This window comes from Melopsittacus undulatus, chromosome 8, assembly GCF_012275295.1.
Source record: "Melopsittacus undulatus isolate bMelUnd1 chromosome 8, bMelUnd1.mat.Z, whole genome shotgun sequence".
Taxonomy (NCBI): Eukaryota; Metazoa; Chordata; class Aves; order Psittaciformes; family Psittaculidae; genus Melopsittacus; species Melopsittacus undulatus.
The window spans coordinates 3,000,085-3,021,411 of NC_047534.1; the positions used below are offsets into that span (position 1 = coordinate 3,000,085).

At 52.0% G+C, this 21,327-nt stretch overlaps 1 protein-coding gene across 4 annotated transcripts in view; it reads left to right on the plus strand.

Moving 5' to 3' along the window:
* The window catches only part of PEMT (phosphatidylethanolamine N-methyltransferase), a 40,338-nt gene that overhangs the window by 12,981 nt on the left and 6,030 nt on the right, over positions 1-21,327 (plus strand). For all 4 annotated transcript variants that reach the window (XM_034065448.1, XM_034065446.1, XM_034065447.1 and 1 more), the window contains exons 3-5: positions 8,991-9,106; positions 16,562-16,707; positions 20,781-20,892. In XM_034065448.1, the coding sequence (XP_033921339.1) occupies positions 8,991-9,106; positions 16,562-16,707; positions 20,781-20,892 (374 nt within the window). The remainder of the gene's footprint in view (positions 1-8,990; positions 9,107-16,561; positions 16,708-20,780; positions 20,893-21,327) is intronic.

Below are 21,327 nucleotides of genomic sequence, written 5' to 3' on the forward strand. Positions count from 1 at the left end.
CTGGGTGCTCACACTCATACCCGAACACGTATTGCAGCTGAATGTGGGTCATACAGGAGAGCAGAAAAGCATTTGGATTAGCTGACATCTCCGGTAGAGCTTTATACAGTCTCCCTGCAATGAATCAGAGGCTGCAAGAAATGTCACAGTCATTAGGTGACCTCAATCTCCTTTTACCTGGAGCCAGTGAAGGCTTGTCTCAGTGCAGTACAAGGGTATTTCTTACATGGGATGTACTTGCTGAAGACTGTCCCTTTCTATTCCAGCTAGAATAACTGGGTTTTAATCAGGCTGACCTTATTTGCCAAGGTGATAGCAATTTGAGCTACAGGTTTGGAGCAGTCATTGGAGAGCTTTGAAGAGCAAGGGTAGATGCTTTGTGATGAAGGTAAAGAGCTTCGTCCCCACATTTAAAACCAAACCCAAGGTGTTAAGTGTGCAGCGAATTCAGAGGGCCTTGACCTCAGCCCTATGGATCCATTGGGATCCAGGGCTTGATTTGGAAGGGAAGCCATGGAGCAGAGGCGTGAAAATAGAAGGGAAGTCATAAAGAAGAGAGACACGTTTGTCTTGTAACGTGGCATTTGTACTGAGCACTTGCTGACAGTGAGGTGCAGCAGTGAGCTTGCCTTTCTAAATCGATGCCAGTTCAAACATCGTCAGTGCTATTGTTGGAAAGGCTTTGTTTGGAAATGGGTCTTTGGGGTGGACGGCCTGTTTCGGTGCAGCAGCTGTGTGTACAGCACTTCAGGCCCCTTCCCCTGCTTTGCTTTTTATAGTGCTGTATGAGTAGGAGCAACAGGAAGGAGGGGGGGAAAGAAGCAAACACAGGACATAAAGGGGCAGAACATTCTCCATCACTCGAGAAACACACACCTTTGCTTCGGGTTGGTTTGGGAAGATGCGTGCTGGGGGCTGCCTGAACTGGTCTTTGCTCAGAGAAAGTGCTCTGAGGCTTAGGAGAATGTATGGAAAGAGGAGGTTTGTGGTTTCTGGATGGGAGCTGTGTGCAATGGGAAGCTGAGTGTGGGCCAAGTCATCTGCGCCTGGAAGAGGAACATAAATCCAGTGAAACCCAAGCGAAACATACATGTTTGATGCTCATCTGGCAGTGTTTGCCTTCCCTCTGCAAAGCCCCACATACTTGTGTCAGGGCATCCTCTGCCTCTTTCATTTAATGCATTGATTAATAATGAAATGAAATGGATAGGAAGCTTCATGGATGCTGGCTGCTCCCTGTTCCCCCATGCAGCCCTTGGCTGTCCCCACCGCATCGCAGACATGGAAAGGTCCTTCCCCATCCCATGCTGTGCTCTGGAGAAATCATTAGTTCCCAAATACTTTTTCCATGGGTTGAAGAGGCGGTTTGGGCCGTGGAGCCTGATTCCCTGTAGCTGGAGCACATCACCTTCCTTCCCCTTTGCTCTCAGGGCTCCCTATGCCCTCTCTCAAAATGAGCAGCTTATTCTGGGTTACTTGAAATCAGAGCCCTTCAGACATAAATCATGAGCTCCTTGCCTTGAGGAGAAGCTGTTCAGATTCTGTGTTGGAAACTGCTAGCAATTACAGCCCGGATTCCATGTCATTTATGTTTTTATGGAAGAGGAGAGGATGTGGCTCATGGAACATCACTGGACCCAGGCTGCCGTGGCCTCCGATGAGCAGGGGCTTGTTTTCATCGTAAGCAGCTAATGAGACCCCACTTGGACAAATCACATAAGCACTATTAGAGAAATGAAATGTATTATCCAGGTGCTTATCATGAGTGGATTCAAGGTAAAGGCTTGTGTGGAGGTAATCTCAAGGGATGGCTCTGAGGTAAAGTGTACCTAGTCCTTACGAAACCCTTATCTGTTTACCTGCTGGCTTATTCTGCTTCCCCAGCTCCAGGCTGTTAGCTGAGGTGACCTGTGCCATTTCAGTCCAATTACTTTCACTGGGGATGGATGCAGTGAGGTTTCTTTTCCAGGCTGAATTCAGACAAGGGGAAGGCAGGCTGGGGTTCTTTAACAGCCCTCTTCCCACTCTTCAAGACAGAGTCGCTTTCCTCTTCTCCCTGGGTCAAAAGTGCTCAGACTGGACCCTGTTGATCCCCTCATTGGTGGCATCCATTGGGAAGGAGTCGCTAGAAAAGGCATTCCATCTTGTGTTTTGTTCTCTAACTCACTCTTCCAGGTGATGGGCATAGCAGGCAGTGAGGGTTTGTCACTGCAGCTCCATAACCACCCCCTTGGCTTTGGAGATAAACCCTCCCTGCTTTCCACACGTAGATGGTTCTCTCCTTCAGCCCCTTGGATGTTCACATCTTTTTGCAGCCCTTTGTGCTTTCCAAGCCTCTGGATCTGTTGTGAGATGCTGTAAACGTGTGTTTCCCCTATGTGAACCCCTCTGTCACCTGAGTGTACATCCCCCCTGTTCCAGCTGGCTGTTCCATGCCGCAGTATCCTTGCGTGGCCAGTCCCCACACTGCCTTGTCTCTCCAAAACCCCACTGCTGTTTCTTTTGGCTGGGATAAACAACAAACCCCCTATCCAGAAGCCATGGAAGGCAATGGAAAAGTCTTCCTTGAGTCAAATGAGCACCTTCCTTTCCAAACCAAAAGCCCTTGGCAGACACGGATGAGCTTAGCTGTCCTGCTCGGCTGTGGCTCACTGACAGCTGTTATTGCCATCATACCAGTGGGGAAATAGAGAAACTAGCTGGTGTAGCCTCTTGGAGAGCCCCTATGAAGCTGAGACAGCCTATCCCCATCTCTTGGGATGTGCATCAGGTCTCTGCCCATCAGATCAGGGAGCTTGGAGCCTTCAGGCTCTGATGGGAGTCCCTGCCCTGCCCTGGCTCCTGTCACCCCTTGTCCCCATCAGCATCCATCCATCTCTGGGTGCATCTTTTCTTGGGGCATTACCATGAGAAAGCCCTTTACAATCTATGTGGGCAGTCTCTGGCCTGCATTGCCTTTATGGCTCATGTGAAACCATTAGGATGGTGCCTGTCTCTTCTAATATCACTTCAGTGTTTTAATTGCATGAACTGAAGGCTGCTGCTCCTGTACTTAGTGGGGGAACTGTGCAGGGCTTTAATCACTTGCTAAAAGCTTTCGGGCTCCGTTACCATCTCTTGGCTCTCTGTAATTGAGTGCCTGCAAGTTGAGAAGCTTTCAGAGAAGTAACCCAGGTCTTTAGATGGGGTAATCCAGAGCAGCCAAAGCTTTTCCCAGTGCAGGCAGGAAGCCATTAGACAAAGTGGAGCCTATTGAGATGCTGGCAGGAGGGATGGAGAGCGGTCTCCCAGCCATCCCTGGAGCTGGTGCCCATCTCAGCTGCACCCTACAGATGGGTCCTGTGCCAGGAAGGTTAAGGGTGAGCAGCAAGGGACCCTGAGCAGTGCTGAGACAGGCGGGGATGGGTGGGATGAAGGCTTTGGAGAGGCTGGGTGATAGCTCAGATGGGCAGAGGTGGGGACAATGCTCCTGCCCTGCCAAAGGGACAAGCACATGGGATTAAGGCTGCTGGATAATCAGCCGGCCCTGATGGTGCAGCACAGCTGAGAACTGATGGTGCATAGCATATAAGAGATGGGTGAGGGATGCACAAGGGACTGGCCTGGTAAAGGCTGGAAAGGGAAGACATCCATTGTCTGCCTCCTGTGGGGAGTCACAGTGGATGCACATGGACCAGCGAGCATCACAGCGAGTGCAGGTGAGTCACCACAGCCCATTGCACCGCTGCCTGTCTGCCAAGCCCTGCCTATGGGCTACACCTGCAGGGTTTAGGGCACCTTCCCAAGGCCATGCACCCACCCGGGGCTCAGCAGCAGCACAGGGAAGGCAGTTGTGGTGATGGGCACTTGGTATCGCTGCCGCATCGGGAACGTGACTGCAGGGAGGTGATGGCTAATTGCTGCAGCGAGTCAAGGACTGTTTAAGCAGCTAATTAATTCCTCCTAATCAGCCCTTGATCTGTTGAAAACTGCATGGCATTATCTCCTCCGCTGCAACACCTTGATAATTCCTGTCTGAATGGCCTTCGCAGAGAACATATTTAAATGAACTCAATAGAGATTTCAGACAGATAGCAACTATAATTACCAGCTTGTACAAATTAAACCGTGGTTTGTTCTGTTCTTCTTCTCCTGCCTTCGCTGCCCAGAGCTCCTGCTAATCATGTTCCTGCTGCCGGTGGCACGCCAGTCCCCCCGGGTGGTTGCTGCACATGCCTTCGGAAAGCCCGTGCTGGTGTTGGGATGGGGTTCAGGATGAGGCTGCACGTGGAAACACGCCGGCCTTGCCTGGTGGGGTTCTTGTGCCAGGGGTCAGTGCTGCACCTCATGGGGTTGCTGTGCATGATGCTCCTAGGACCAGACCTGCACTTTCCCCTCCATCTCTCCTGAGGTTTGCAATCTCTTAGCAAAGCAGTGGGGTTCTCCCTTAGGAGCAGCACAAGCACTTGGATATTACCCTTGAGTGGCCACAGGAGCTCAGGCTGGAGCTTTCAGCCTGCCCAGTGCTGTCGGTGCTTCCCTTCCAGCACACAGGCAATAAACCATCTGTGTTAAGTGCAAGGGAGCATCATTGGGAAGGATAAGGTCATGCCACCCTCATTTCCTCCCTGGTCCTATGGGACAGCTGGAAAGGCTGGTTCCTCTGGGATCCAGCAAAGGTCAGCCAGCCCCACTGCTCATAGGCAGGCAGTGCATGTGCATTTACAATGCAGCCTGCTCTGCTGTGTTTATTGTGTTGGCTCCGCTCCCCTGCTTGCTCCGGGCAGCACCACAGGCAGTTTGGCTGCTCAGGTGTATCTTTATCCTCTCTGTCCTTATGCTTTAATGAGGGATTCCAGGGAGTCAGAAAGGAAAATGGAACAGGTCAGTTCCTTATGGTCCTCATAAGTGAAATAAGGGTAACATCAGGTTTCCTGCCCTTTCATCAGGTTAGGAGCTAGCAGGGGCACATCTCCCCTCATGGGAGATGCCCATGTGGAGCCACCAAAGCTCTTGAGTCAGGGTTCTCCCATCCCAGCACCCACAGGAGGATGCACCCATTTGTGAGTTAGGGCTGAAGCATCCAGGGCTCATCCTATGTACATGCATCCTCTTGGGATGTGCCCCATCCCGTATCCCACACTGGGATAGTTTTCCCTCTGGACTTTTAATGGAATTCCTGATTCTTGGGTCCCTCAGCAGGCTGCTTCCCAGCCCCCATGTGATGGGGCAAACCCCTTCATGCTGGCAAATACTGTGAGACAGGAATGGTGAAGGTAACACCTCCTGTTCAGTCATCCTTTCTTCAGCCCAGACTTGGGTACTGGACACCAGTGGGCTGAGCATCTCCTCTGTCCTGCCCCCTGGAGAGCTGGGAAGCAGCCACTCACCTCAACCCTCCCTCAGTTTCCCTTGGGTTGAAGGAAGCTGCTGATCCATCCCAGCCTCCCAGGCATGCCACAGGGATAAACAGCACCCGCGTGGTCTTCTTCAGATACAATAGTGTTAGGGCAACGTGAGGACATGGACCGGCTGATGAGCATCGAGATGCAGAACATCCCTCAGACCCAAGCCTTGGGGCTATCTGGTTTCCTTCCCCACCTCTGGGGTGAGTCAGATATAGAACTGGAATGATGCAAAACAGCACAAAGGCTCTGTTACAGAGCTGGGGTTGAGCAAATGAAAATGCAGCGTGTTCCAAAGGCAGCTTCCCTGGATGGCAGACCAAAGGAATTGATTTCCTTGAAGCAAACACTAAATATTAATGAGAGGCGATGGTCTGCCGTGCACACAGAGCTGTAAAGAGCAATTCCCATTGATCAGCTACAGAGACAGGTTTGTGAGGTGAAATTGCTTATTTGTGGCCCTTCTCGAGGTGCTTTGGGAAGGTTTTCCTGCCCCAAATAGAGCAAGCTCCGAGCGCTTCCATTCTGCATCAGAGCAGGCACTGGGAACGTGTACTGGTGCTTTCAGTGCTGCTTATGCGTTTGCCTGAGCGGTTGGGGAGATGGATCCAGAAACCAGCCCTGGATTTATGTCAGGAAGGAGGCGATTCCTTGGGAATATCAGGCCCCAACAAGCACTGACCCAGCCTGCCAAAGGCAGAACATGGGGCCCAGGAGCACTCCCTGGCTTTGCAGCCACATCCTCCCATTGATTGATTTCAGTAACAAGCACCGAGCGGGATGTTAAGAACATTACTTGCAGCCCTCACCGAGTATCCTGAAGTGAAAGCAGAGGGCTGGGAGCTTTGGAAAAGGAGCCTTGATGGTTTTCTATTGCTTTGACCCTTGGGTAAGTGAGGGAAGTTTGTATTAACTCCATTTCCAAACTTAGAGATCAGAAGGAAAGCAATGATACTCCCTTCTCTCCATCAGCAGGATATGCAGCTGTGGTGGGAGGCTCTTTCTGCCTGATGCTCTGCTCCCCCATGGGCAACACAGTGCTGGCCTTGGCTGGGAGGGCAAATGGCACACTGGGAATGGGCACAGCCTTTCCTGGGAGTCCGCCAGTCTCAGCCCTGCATTTTGCATCCAGCATCATAGAACCATTCCCAGCCTGGTTTGGGTTGGAAGGGACCTTAAAGCTCATCCAGCTCCAACCCCTGCCACTGGAGCAGCTGCTCCAAGCCCCTGTGTCCAACCTGGCCTTGAGCACTGCCAGGGATGGGGCAGCCACAGCTCCTCTGGGCACCCTGTGCCAGCGCCTCAGCACCCTCACACTTCCTAAGATCCCATCTCTATCTCTCCTACAGTAAATAACAACACATTCCATGAAACCATGAAGGCAGCTGCGAGCTGTGGGGTGAACAAGAGCTAATATTAGCTAGAAATGACTAAAATTAGACCCGAGCCAGAAGGAATTAGTTGTTGGAGGAACAGAACCAGACCTGGAACAAATTAATTGGTATTGAAGTACGAGGGGGCCTGGCGGGTGCCGCTGCTTCCAGCCCACACAGGCTCCTGCTCTGCTTTGCTCGGGATGGCTCCCGCATGGCCTAAGGAAGGAGCCTGGGGTCCCATCTGAAAGCTTTAGCAGTTAAATACAAGTTGGATCTCGGTCCCAAACGGGGAGTTGGTAACAGCAGGATGCAGCATTAGCTGGGATGCACTGGGAGGGATCCCAACGCATCCCTTTGTCCCATCGCTGCCCAGATGTGCCTTTCTAAAGGCAAGGGTAATTATGAGGCTGGCTCCCCTCTGCTCCCGGCAGCATTCCCTTCTCTTTCAGCTTCAGCTCCAAGGTGCTTTGGGAAGCTCTCCACACAAGCCAGGAGCTGCCATTCACCCCCAGGACCATACCCAAGGAATTCGGGACTTGGTAGGGATAACTGGCGTGTGGCTGCGGTTTTCTCTCTGTGCCTCAAGTCACCTGTATGGTCACTCCTAAAGGTGGTAACTCACCCATATATTTCCTTTTCCCCCCTCTCTCAGCACTCAAACAGCAGCTCCTGTTTTAGCAGCAGCGTGACGCACGGTGCTTTAAATTCAATTTCGAATACAAACTATTTATACCAGCCAGGAAAAGGCAGTGGAGCAGCTCTCCCTGTCATGAGTGGATTTGTAATTTCAGAGCAATCATTGCATAACTAATTGAATCAGCTCTCAGCATGTGAAATCAGTGCCCCGCTTATCGGAGGTTCGCATCGTTCTCCCCTCCTTGAAGCCAGCATCCCCCCTCCACCAGCAGCACTTTGTGCTTCTCCATCAGCCTAGGAAGGAAGCAGGACCTGCAGAACTGCCTTTCTCTGCTCCAATAGATGAGCAGATGCATTCAGAGCACATCAATAGCTGGGTTGCAAGTGCCTCCCCCTAATGCTGCCTGGGCTCCATGTGATGGAGTGAAGTGCATTTAAAGCTAATGAAGTGCCCGCCGTGTCTGAGAAGCAAATTGGTGGTGAGATGTTGTGCTGACTCCCACCTCCCTCTTCATTGCCCAGGTGTGCTCTGCTTGGCTTGAATTTAGGGGCTGATGCAAACCCCAGGCTTGGTGCCTGAACATGGAGCCTAACAGAGGTGATAAATGCAGTGAAGCTTACTGAGGGATGCAGGAAAGGTGGAAAAGAGGAGCTGTAAGGATTGCCATCAGCTTGGGAGTGGGGGTCCTGGATTTGATGACTTGGGTGGATCCAGCCCTATAGATTATGGGAGCAGCTCCAACCACCTACATGCAGCAGCCTCCCAGGGTGAGAGCAAGGTGCTTTGGGCAGGGGACTCATCAGCACAGCACACAGCTCACAATTGCAGCCAAAGTGTGCTGTGAAGGATGCTAATGCCTCCCTGGAGATGCTGCCTGCACACATGAGTCCTGGGCTGTCACTGATGTGCTTTATGGGTGGTAATGAGACAGGCATGTGGGGAGTGCAGATGGGTCCTTAACGCCTGCAATTGCTGAGTGCTAACAAAGGGCAGCTGGTTCAGCCTGAACAAATGGAAGCAGCTCTTGAGTAAAGCTGGTATATCTTGTCTGGGGAGAGCTTGCAAGCTTCTTTGGATGTGCATGGGTTGTTCCTGGCAGGTATGATCCCTAAGGCTGGATGGAGGAGATGGCAGTGCCTCGAAGGTGAGAACTGAGTGTTCCTGTCATCCATCCCATACTCAGGGATCTGTTTTCCTTCCAGGAGAGCAATGCTAAGCTCTATGGCAGTGCCTTTGATGGCCTGGGACAGTCTTAGCAATATTCTCAGGCTTGCTGGACACGTGTTGTCCCAGCTCTGTGGTCCCCAAAACTGATGTGTAGTGTGGTTTTGGGGATTCTTCTATGAACCTGTGCTTTAGTGCTGCTGGCTAGCCTGGTATGCAAGGGTATATGCAATGCAAGCAGGGGCTGGCATGGGTAGGGGAAGGAGCTTTCACTGCCAGGCTTGGTTTAAGCCATGTCCCATCAGTGACCTGTGCTTGCTTCCTACACAAAGCCCCATAGATGGTGTTTTCCACTCCATATGGGGCCAAGGCTTTGGGATGTGCCCATGTCCCTGCATCCACCCTCTTTGTTTCCTGTTGTCTCTCCAGGTAGCCAGATGGGAGCACAACACACGAGCGCTCAGCCGAGTCTTTGGCTCTCCACACGCTGCCTGCTACTGCCTGGGTGCTGTTATCCTGCTGCTTAACTGTGTGCGGAGCCATTGGTAAGGAGCTAACCCTGCATGCAAAGCAATGGCCCTCCAGGGCTTGGGAGGGATGAGGGATGTTTGCTCTGCAGCCCTGGTGTGTTGGTGCTACATGGTTGGATGCCTTCAGCCATGTCTATCCCTGGGTTTGTAATGAAGAGGAGGGATGCAGCAGAGGGGTCAAACCCATCCATGTCAACAGCTATTGAGTGCTGCAGGTTTCCTTGCTTTGCTCTCTGGGGTGGTTTCTCCAGCATGGATCAGCCAGAGCAGCAGAAACTGCATTTTCTCCTAAACCAAATTAAACCTGTTTATAAGAAGCTGCAATTTCCTGTGTAGAAGAGCAGGATTATGTGTGCACTTAGCAAGCCGTGTCTCCAAACTCTTATCTGTGATCTCTTTAAATACTACCTGTGCTAGCTAATAGCATTGTATGCCTGGTACACCAGGGGAATAGGTCCTTTGACATCCTGAGTGCAGCAGAGAGGTTTCACTACACAAGCTTTCCTCATTGCCAGCAATTTATCTGCTATCCGGTAGGCTTTATCCTCAATGCTGTTAGGAGAGACAGGCTCTCTCCCTGAATTCCCAGATCCAATTATGGCAGGGTCAGAGCTCAGGGGTTATTCAGTGCTTTGGGGTGATTGCCCAGGCGCACACATCTCAGGTTGGAATTTGCACATGTATTTAAGAGCTTTGCCTTCCTGGAAGTGACACCAAGACCTTGCGTTTGCCCCAGCTACAGCTTATAGCAGAGCCTATAGGAAGGCTTGCAGTGAGTAGGGTTGTAATTGAATGCAAGCAATGCAGAGGGTATGTGTGTGTGCTGCTGATGTCTGAGGGACACAGCGGGCTTGGGTTTCTCTATGGAATGTCTCAGCAGTCTCTTGCACATATTGCACAGTCACTTGTCTGGGAAGCCAATGCAAAGCCTTGTGACTGCCTTTAAAAGCCCAGCTGATGGAGGGGGCAGCCTCAGTTCCCAGTGGTCCAGCTGGCTCCTGGCTCACAGCAAGGCCCTGATCTGAGCTGCTGGAAGAGCCAAAGAGACCTCATTTGTCCCAGCACTACACCATGCTTTAACCCTACAGACCCTTCAGTGCTCTACCAGCCCCAGCACTGGTCCTGTGCTCTATGTCATGAGTTTGTGAGTGCTCTGGGGGTGCCTCTGCTTGCACAGACCCTGAAGGAAGCCACAAGATCAACCCAGGGGGCTGGAAAAGCTCCTTTTGGACCCTGGTTTTGGAAGATAGGCTCTAGAAGATGGGGCAGCTCACCCCCAGCAGGACACGGATGGGATGCCAGCCCACACCAATGGGCCAAGGCCAGATGATAGCAATGTGAAGGTTTATTTTGCTCGGGTGTTTTGGCATGGTTGTGTTATTCCCTTGCTTTCCCTTGGCACTGAAGTTGGCCTGAGTGGTGGCTAGCAGGCTCTGGATGCTGTTCAAGCAAAGCAAGCCCTTAACAGTGGGGGTGATGGGATGGTTTTAGGGTGGTCACCAAGTGCTGCAGTTGCCCTGAGGTGCATATGGCAGACTCTCTGCCTCCATTCCCAGCTCAGCCCACCTTCCAGAGCTGCCCAGGGCTCAATACTCAAGCCTTGAGAAGTTGTGCTGTTTGGGAAGGATTCATGCTTCCCCTTGGGGTTTAGCTGGCCAGAGGGGTTCACTGGTCATACAGCATGGGCACTGTTGTCTCAGTGGCCAGTGATGCCCATAGGGATGTGTCTTACCCATTCCTGCTGTTCTGCTTTTCCCTTGAATTTCCAAGTCTCTTGTACTGGAGCACATGGATGTGGGCAGCTTTTCCACCCCTCAGCCCCACAGAGGCACGGGCTATGCCCTGCGCTTTGGCTGCACGTGGTGGTAGGTGTTGATTGCACAGAGCTGGCTGCTGCTTGCCATCAAAAAGGCCACCTCGGGGGGTCCCTGTGCCCCCAGTGCTGTAATCCAACCTTTAAAGCTCCTCTCTGCATGCTCTGGGGACCTTTTATGTGTGTGTGGGCTGCCAAGGAGCAATTGAGGAGCTGCAGGACGTCTCTTGGGTTTAAAAACCAGCTTCCTTTCTGCAGCTGTAGTTTGAAAGGCTCCAAGCTGGGGGCAGAGGAGGAGAGGGCAGAGCAGAGAGAAACCCTGCCAGAGGGTTGGCATCGGGGCTGAAAGCATCCAGGACCTGTGTGGCTGCTTCACTGCATCCCCATGCAGGGATGCCAGTGGGGTCCTGTCCCCAGCGATGCTCTCATGTGAGCTTTGCTCCAAGGGGATACCTTGGGTGGAAGGGGAGGGATGTCTTGTGCTCAATTAAGCAATGAGGTGTTTCCCAGCTCAGAGATTCATTATCAGGCTTGGCTGGCTTCTGAGAAGCAATGCAGAATGACCTGGGAGCAGTGGGGACGTGCTTAGTCAATGGCACAGGACAAGCATCCTTAATGGCTGTGGTGCAGTGATTGTTTTCCTTACAGCCCTGTTCTTTAAGCAAGGAGCAGGAACTTCCATCCCTGGAGCTCTTATCTATGAAAACAATTCCTGAACTTTTGAACTATTTGCACTGTGAGCACTACCCCATGGTTTATGACCATTATCTGGGTGACATGGGACATGACAACCTTCCCTGGCCTCCAGTGTGGCTCTCTCCTAGCTTACCATGTCACTGATACCTTTCCCTGCAGGAGCTCTACAATGGGCACCCTCCAAACCCTCCTGTGCTCCCTTTGGCACATCCTGGCCAAGTCCCCATCTTGGGAGATTGGGACCTTTGGGTTTTGGGACCTTATGAATATCTCACTTGAAGGGTTTGGGGGTGTTTGTCTGAGCTGTAAAAGCAACACCCATAGGCACACCTGAATGGGGGCTTGGGGTACCTGGGGCCAGTGGGAATGAGCCCCACAGAGGCAGAGTGAGGGCAGAACCTTTGGCACTGTGCTCAGCTGACATGAAACCCGTTATTGATGCTGCTCACTGGTTATTGCCTCCTCCATGGAAAGGCTTCTTTCTTGGAGCTGGTGCTTCCAAGAAAATGAATCCACCCTGAGATGGGACTTTGCCCAGGAAAGGGGTTGGTTGTCATTGCCTGGTAGTGCCTCTCAGCTTTACACTCAGTGGTACCATGGAATAAGCATGGTGTAAATGGTATTGACCCAAGAACCACAGGGCCTTTTGTGCACAAGTGACTGAGTTCAGTGATGGGAATCAAGCCTGAAGGAGCTGATGTCCCCTCCGAGCACCTCCTCTTCCCACTGGCACAGCAGCCAGGCATTGGGATGAGGAAAACAGGAAGCTGAGATGCAAGGTAGGAGGAGAAGCTGCCACAGCCCCCAGCTGACCTAAATAACACACACACACACACATATACCCTGGTGCTGGCAGAAAAGCAAAGTCATTATTGGCAGCAGAAGCTGTGAAGATGATGACCAAGCTCACAATTGCCGGTGGTACCCGCAGGGTGGTTTGAGTGATGCTGGGGTTGCTTTTCACACAGAAACAGGATCTTTTGTTGCAGCCTGTGCTGCTGGGCACCACTGGATGGTTTTACCAGTGCCTCCTTATTGCTGAGAGGAAGAAAACCTCATTGGGGGGGGGCATGGACTGATATCCCACATGGGGAGCGTGGCACTGCTCACTGAAACCTCAGCCCCATCCATCACCACTGCTTCCTCGCTGCCTGCCAGCTCCTGGCCCAATTCTGCCTCAATTGTATTTGCCAGCCCCGGTTTCCAAGCTGATTTTGGGGATTAGGCAAAGGGAGCACTGCTGGGCTGCTCCCAGCAGCGACCCACTTTGCTGCATGAGGTCTTTGCCCTCCTTTGTGGGAAAGGGATGACAAAATAGGCTCGCTGTGGGCCTGAAAATCTCAGCTTCTTTGTGTTTCCATGTTTGCTTTATGTTCCATGCAGCCTTTGGGGATGTATTTTGGGCTGCAGGTTTGGTAAGTTTTCTGGTGGTGTAATTGCTGTTGTCTGGTTGAATAAACCAGTACATGTCATCCCTGTGTCCCAGTAAGAGAGCCTACAGCCCATTTCCCTCACTCCCACCTTTTTCCTGTGTGACATCTCCGTCCCTGTACTTCAGGACCGTTTCGAGTGTTTCTTCCAGTTCATGTGGTTTATTATGTGGTAAATTAAAAGAGATGCAGATGAGACAAGGAAGAAACTCTTTATGATGAGGATGGGGAAACACCAGATTGGGTTGCCCAGGGAGGTGGTAAATGGTCCATACATGGAAACGTCCATGGTCAGGTTGGACGGGGCTCTGAGCTGCACGATGTAGTTGAGGATGTCCTTGCTTCTTGCAGGGGGTTGGACTAGGTGACTTTTATAGGTCCCTTCCAACCCAAAAGGGGTATGAAAGGAAGAGGTGATGCATGCATAGCGATGGCTCAGTGTCTGAGCAAGCGCATCTCTGTTTTGGGAAGGGTGAGTGGAACATCGCCCACTGCCTTGGCTTCCCCATGCACAACCTTGCTGTGTGCTGTGTCAGTTGTGCAACCACCCTGGCTGCTCTCATGCTGCTGGGAATTGGCCAAATATGCCAACTTGGCTAGGGCAGAGCTGATGGATTTGGGCTGGGATGGGAAATGGACACCTCTGGTGTCACGCTTCACATGGGCAAGATGGGGAGATGTCATGGGAAGCCCTGTTTGCCCCCTTTCCATTTGCAGAAGGCACCTTCCCGTCCCCCCTTTTCCCCACTGTCAGATGTCCTCGTGAGAGCAGCCAGGGATGCGATTAAAGTAGGTCGCAGCCTACCCAGCTGCACTGGGAAGAGGGATGCTCCTCACCATGGCAATGGCTCTGTTCAGCGCATAAAGCATTTCCAGGTACTGGGACAAAGCGCAGCTTTAATTGCTGTCCTCTTGGGTACTTTATCCTGCAGCCAGAAATAAATGCTGTGACAAACGTGATTCAGAGGCACATGGTGGAAGGGACTGGTTTCATGACAGATTGCCTGCATGAGTAGCTCCCTTAGCAAGGGAGATGGCCAACACCTTGTCCTCCCCCTGCCAGGGAGGGTGAGATGTTCCCCTGCCACCAAGGAGCAGTGGAGGATGCTGGAATAATTGATGGCTCCGTGCTGCTTGTCATGGGCCAGCATCACAACTGCTTGCAAGGTTTATTTACCAAGACTCCTGCGCGCATCATGTTTAATGCAAATAGAGAGTGTGTTTAGGAAGATAGAAAACATTACTAGAGGGAAAGGCAGTCCATTATCTCCGTGCAAACACCTCCCTCTCTAGCTGTAAGCCGAACAGCAGGGGACCGAACAAGACATGCTGATGAGAATAACTAATGCAGACCTATCCGACCATGAAAGGGAAGGACGGGATCATCTGGAACAGGGGAGACGGCTTTGCCAAAACAAACCATGTCATGTGCTGCTCACAGAACCTCGGAGGCTGATGAGCAGACAGCCAGTTCCTGCTCTTGAAGCCACCTTTGTTCTCGTGCTCTGAGGCCAAGTCAGGTCACTGGCATAGGGTAGAGGAGCCTCAAGGAGGTGAGGATAAGCAGCCTCCGAGCGCTGTGATGTTGCTGTGTCTCTCTGCTCTGACATCTCTTTGCTGGGAGCTGGGATGCAGGGACCAGCTCAGTGCTGCTTTTCCCTGCCTCCCCAAGGGCTCATCAGCAGTGGTTTCTGATGGCTGTGAGATCCCTTCCCTGTGCTGGTGCCCTATGGGGAGGTCCTGGCCAGATGCAGAATCAAAGCCCCATCGTTGTGAAAAGTCATTAGCATCATCTTTTATGGGAGCAGAGAGCTCTGGAGCATCCCTGGGGATGCTTTGAGAGCTCAGCCAGGCCAGCATTGCTCAGGCAGATGGTCACATCCCTGCAGAGTTGCTTTCCTCCCAAACCCAAGCATCACTGGTGACAGGGATGTGGATTTGGGCTTCCTCATAGGGGAGGCTTGTGTCACTTCAAAACAAATAGCAGGGAGATGATGTAAAGGGTTGTGCAGCTGCTGCTGCTTCATCTTCCAGCCGGATTTGTGTGTTCCCATCAGGAATGATTTCAAGCCAAACCAACAGGAGCCTGGTGAGCGCAGGGAGGTGTGATGGGTGCTGGAGGAGGGCCAGCCCCAGGGACATGGACCATTCCTCTGCCTGCGCTCAGCTCCCTGGAAATGGGAATTTCCCTGTGGTTTCCAGTATGGGGGGCAGAGTGTAAATAACCAAGGTGCTGTGTTCCTGCTCACTCCCAACCACATTTACTCTGTGTTTGGTTTCCGTGCTCCAGTCCAACGTGAAGATCAAATGGTTTGCTCCAAGGTCCTAAATACTCCCCAGCAATAGAAAAGCTGGTAGCAATGAGCTCTAAGGAAAATACCATCCAGATCCCTAACTCATGGGGTTGAAATCATCCTGGCCTTTGCTTGGTGTATGTAACTTGTTATCTGGCCTTTGAGCCTTCAAAAGCTGCCTTTCCAGCTGCTTGTCCATCACCCAGGCAGGGACTTTGTCTCTCAGCTTTCATGTGGGCAATAGAGAAAATCCAGGGATTTGCTGGGCATTAGAGGGGGGAAAAAAACTATCCCAAGCCTTGCAGGTAACATCATGGAAGCATTTTCCAGCCCGGGAGCAGCTCTCTGTGCCTGTGCAGTGCTTGGAGGTGCAGCAGCTCTGTTATTCCACTTGAATCTCAGCCTCCTGGGTGCTCATTAAAGAAAGGCTCCAAGTTTCCTACCTCATGTGTCAGCAGCATGTAGGGAAGCACTGTGTGCAGCTCTGCGGGGCTCTTACCTCCTCCCCCTGTTATTAATGGGCATTTTTAATCACAGCATTGTCTCCTTTGTAGTCACCCCTTCGCATCGGAGCTATGGGGATGTTGAAGCCCTGCTCCAGGCAAAGTTCAAGGGGCTGAAAGGAGAAAGGGGGGTTATGGTTATTCCCCTCACAAAGGAGGATTTGGAAGGTCAGAGCTGTGATGCCTGCACAAGCCTGGAGTTGAGAGGCTGCGTTCCCACTTGGCAATGTGCTTCCCTAGTATTTTCCTATCGCGGCTCCAGTCCTCCCCCTGATGTGTCAGCCTGCAGCCATGAATCACTCCTGGGCACGTGGAGAACACGTGAGCACGGCAAAATATTGGGATGGAGAGGAACGGGGGTGGGAGCATGAGATAAGCCAGCCAATTGTTCCCAATGCTTCCAAGTCCCGTGCCCAGGCATCCCAGCCTCCAGCATTGGCAAGGGGGTCTTTCCAGAGCTGCTGGTTATGGTGAAAGCTGGGGTTTGGTGAGCAAGGCAAAGCAGTTCCATGGGGTTGGTGCTTTACAGGAGTGAGCAAGGGTTGCAGGTAGAAAGAGCAGCCTCAGGTCAAGCCCTCACAAGGCTTTGGCTCCTGGCTTCTCCCATTGGGAGGCTGCAGGGACCCAGTGAAGCATCCTCCTCGGCAGCATCCTCTCCCAGAGCTCCCAGGGAGAGGTGGGTGATGTTAGTAATGAGTTGCTGCTTTTAACAGCCCTTTTTGTCTCCCTGACAGCTTCACAGAAGCCATGAAGAGCCAACCAAAGCTGGAGGGCTTGGACTGCCACTGGGCCTATTACTTGGGCTTGGCCATCTTGGCTGTAGGGACCTTGTTTGTCACCACCAGCTTCTTAGCACTGGGATTCACTGGGACGTTCCTAGGTAAGCCTTAAAACCTCATCAGCTTAACCAGAAAGTGCATTTAATCCTTGCAGGGGTTGTTTGGGAGGGCAAAGTCCTTAAGAATTCCCTCGCTCTTGCTTTTGGGGCTGTTAGTTTTGGTCTTGCCTTTATGATACCAAAGCATGATCTAACCATGCCATTACTGGCTTTATACAGTGACACATGCCCAGAAGCAGGCCCTCATTTGCTGTTCCTTCTGCAGTAAACCTGCCGTTGGTTGACAGATTCTTTTTATCTACCACTTAATGGCAAGAAGACATTTTCCACTGTGCCTGTTTCACATATAGAGTCATTCTGTTAGTGCTGTTGACTTTAAAACCGTGCCAGTATGTGTGGAATTCATCAAAATAGAATAGAGACAGCAACAATAAATAGAGGAGGAAAGGGGCAGCTCCCACTGGCTCCAGTAACGACAGCCCCACTTTGACACCACGTTCAGGCTGTGCTTTTGCAAGTGCTTTACAAGCCAAATTCCATTAGCTCCTGCAGCGGCAGCAGGAGGATGGGAGGGAGGTAATAATCCTTCCTGGTTTCAAGTGGACCTGCAGTGAACTGGGGTGACTTGGCCAAGATCCTGCTGCCAGAAATAGAGCTCAGCACTCCTGAATGCGTGTCCTCAGGCATCGCTTGGGCAGCCGCTTGGTACATCCCTGTCCCCCAGCTCCCATTGGCATCTTCCACCTGCAACCCCCAAAGGAGTGATGCTGTGCATGAAGAGGGGTTGGACACAGGAGTATCCATCAGTAAGAGCTGCTTCGATGCTCCTGAAGGTCAGCCAGGACTGGGCTTGTTTGAGTAAAGCCTGATTCATCCCACCAGGAGGATCCAGTGGACTTGAACCACTGGGAAAAAGCCAACACAAGTGAGTCAGGCTCAGCGTAAGTGGGGAGAGTGGCTCTGTTCTCTGCTCTGCATGGCTGGTGGCTCCCATGTCCCCTGCAGCAGGGAAGGGGAAGCTGTCAATGGTCCATATCGGGCATTACTTCATCCTCCCTGCTCTCCCCATCACCAGTGCACTGGGCTGGGGCTGCCTGGCTCCAAGCCTTGCATGATGCAGCAGAGAGTGAGGCCAGCTCTTTGTGCTAGCTGGGGCATGACGGCAGCAGGGCAGAGCTGAGTCAGGGTAGGGAGATGCCAAGACCCTGGCTGGCTTGGGATCTCTGTGCCACAGAGGCATGGCCAAGCTGGAGCTCCATAGAGCATCCATCCATGGCTTTCCAGCTCCATGTAAGCCCCCATGAGTCCAAGTCAGCAAACTTTGGATGGAGAATGCTGTTCAGGATGGTTTCTTACCCAGCCACAGGGTAGACAAAGGGTCTGCAGGTATCCAAGGATCTCTGAAGATTCAAGGCTGGATGGGGCTTGGAGCAGCTGTTCCAGTGGAAGGTGTCCCTGCCTGTGGCAGGGGTTGGAACTGGATGAGCATTAAGCTCCCTTCCAACCATTCTGTGACTCCATGATTCTATGATCTTGTATTGGATGTTCTCTTGTTCAGGACCCCATTGGGACTGGTACTTCCAATGTCTTCCTGCACACAGGGTTTTCAGGATGTGCTGGCACTGCAGGAGGAGCAGGGACCCCAGCAGTGACAGCCCTTCTGACTGCAGGTAGCAAAGAGCTGCGCTGCTTTGGCAAGAAGGGAGCATCCAGCTGCTTCTCCCAGTTGATACCTGAGCCCAAGAGAAGTTATGGGAGCACCTTGGAGAGCCAAACACTTCCAAACCTTCCTGGAACAGCATCTGACCCTTTCCTTTTGGGTTTCCCTACAGCAGTGAGGGCTGAACCAGGCAGGGCACAGACACTGCCATCAGGGCTGCCTGTTACAGCCCTCTTGAACAGCACATTTAAGCTTTGGAGAGGCTGCAGAGCCTTAGTCTCTTGAGTGTGGGCTAAACCATGCAGCAGGAGCCACGTTAGTCACGAACCTTTCTGTGCCACCCCATCTCCCATGTTTGCAGTGGATGGATGCAGCCCTGCATCCCAGCAGCCTTCATCCCTGCAGAGCAATGCTGCTGGTGTGCTGTCTCTGCACTGTGCCCTTACAGGGGTTGGGGCATCAGTTCACTTTGTGCCCTATTTCCTGACAAACATGGGCTTGGCTTCCTGGAGGGCACTGAGAGGTGGCTCTGCCCATCTGAGCCCATCTGTCTCACTTCCAAGCATGGTTTCTTCCAGTACTGACTTGATCGGAGTCTGTTACTGGGTATGGTGAAGCTGGTGCAGAAGCAGAGGGGATGCTTCAGCCCAGATCCAGCTCTGGGTACCCTGCAGAGTGCATTAAATGGCTTTTTGCTGCTGTCTGCCCTGAGCAGTGAGGTGGTTACACTCACCTCCAGCAAAGTATAACTCAAATTAGATGCCATAGTCCCTCAGCCTGACAAGGAGCTGATTCCTGATTGAGGTGGCACAGATGATGCCCAGGCTGATGCTGTGCAAAGCAACACAGCCCTTTCTTTCCCTTAGCACCTGCCTGGATGTAAAAACATTGCAGGGCCTCTCTGGTGACTGTGTCCTTTCAGTTGTGTGGGTTTACAGGTAGGGTTTGCATTGGAAAAGCTTGTATCCTAGGGGAGCAAGCTGCTTCCCCCTGCTGCTGTGTGCTCTTGCTTGCAGGGAGCTTGCCCAGAGGATCCACAACCCCACTGGTGCAGGGTACAGATAAGCCCCATGGATCCAGAGCTTTGTGCAGCCCTCTCCAGTGCCAGCATCATTTGGGGAGCGAGGCGTTCAGCCCAAAGGCGAGGGCAGGCAGGGGATAATGAAGCATTTTGACACATAGAAAAGCACAGGAATGGGCTGTGGCAGGGGGTGATGTGTTCTTTCTCCCGGAACAATCTCGGAGATGCATTGCCAAGTAACTGTGAGAACATATAGTATGAATACTAGGCAATTATCTCACTTAGTGGCCTGTAGTTAAAGCCCAAAAGCATTGTCTAATTGGGCAGGCGCTGTTTATTAAGGATAAGAAATGCTTTTGCACCATGTGAGGTCAAAGAAATTACACCACGATGCAGGTAATAATAATAACCTTGAATAGTTTGCACTCTGTAATGCCTTTTATCTGGATTTCCAAGCACTTTCTCACCATACATTAATCCTCACCACCCTCTGCGCTATAAGAAAGACTGATATTATGATCGGTGCACAATAGCACTGGGAGGGATGGAGGAAATTTGCCCAAGGTCAGGGAAAAGGCTGGCAGCAAACCTGGAACACGATCCAGGGTGATGGCAGCTCCTGGGCTGATGGATCAGCACCGCTCCTCACCTGCATCTCATACAATGGGCATGGAGCAAAGGCCTTTGTGGTCCTGCTTGTGAGACCAACAGGAGTCAGAGATGCACAACCTGGTCCTTTCTGTCCCCAAAATGCTGCTCCCAAGCTCCACATCTCCTCTTTTCCAGGCTCCTTTCAGGAAGGATTGCTCCGAGGTAGGTAGGAAGCTGGTTGGGTGCTGACAGCTCTGAAAGCTTTCCTCATTACAGTTGACAATCCCCTATTATCATCATCATCATGTCGATAATTGAGTGTTTTGTAGGCAGAGGTGCTATTTTCTGACATCCTGAGATATTCTCTGCACTGTGAGCAAAGGGTGACACTGAATGAGGGCATTTGGTGATGGTGCTGGTCATGATTAGGGCATCTCGAGAGACCATTACAGTGCACTGGGCTCATTTCCCCATTAAATGGATTTGCTCCCATGCACTTGCTTCCTCGTCAAGTGGCATCAGACAGGCAGTTTTCAGATGAGAAAGCCAGAATCAGCCAGTTGGGACCTCGAGAGCTGCCTCCTGATGAGGGACGTGGCTGCCATAACCTCATTGCAATGCACAGAGCTCCCCTATGGGCAAAGAGCCATTCCTGGAAGAGCTGATAGGCACAGAGCAAACAGCCAACCTGTTTGTTCCTGTTCCCTCAGCCTGGAAATCGGCAGCAAAACCCCTCCTTTGCCTTCGCTCTGCATCCCTGGCAGGGATGCCCTGTGGCACAAGGAGGGTATCAGTGTGCCAGCTCCATGGTGCTTAACCAGAACCCCTCTGTTTCCTCTCTAGGTGATTACTTTGGCATCCTGATGGAGGCAAAGGTGACCAGCTTCCCCTTCAGCGTCTTGGATAACCCCATGTACTGGGGCAGCACAGCCATATACCTGGGCTGGTCTCTCATGTGAGTACATGCAGACACCACTGTGGGGTCTGTGCACGGGTGGCATCAGGGGACAGAGAAGCCCTTAGTGATGGCAGCCAGCACCAACATGGCAGGGAAGGTGTCCCATGCCAGGACTTCTCACTTCCTATTTCTGTGCATGTGAAAGCTGCTGCTGCCATAAAAGACTCCCGACATCAATCGTAGCCAAACAAATCCCAGCCAAGTGCTGAAAGGGGAAAGGAAGCATCAGCATCAGCACAGGGAGGTCCTTGGCAGGCTCTGCACGTGGAAAAACCAACAGGCAGGGCCAGAGTCCTGCCGGGTGTCACTCAGCAGGGGCAGGGCACTGATAACCAGGGAGCAGTGAGACCCTGCAATTACCTCTGAGGAAAGCAAAACAAGCCAACACACCCTTTCCCCCACTGCACGGTGATAACGCTTCCGAAAGGCTCC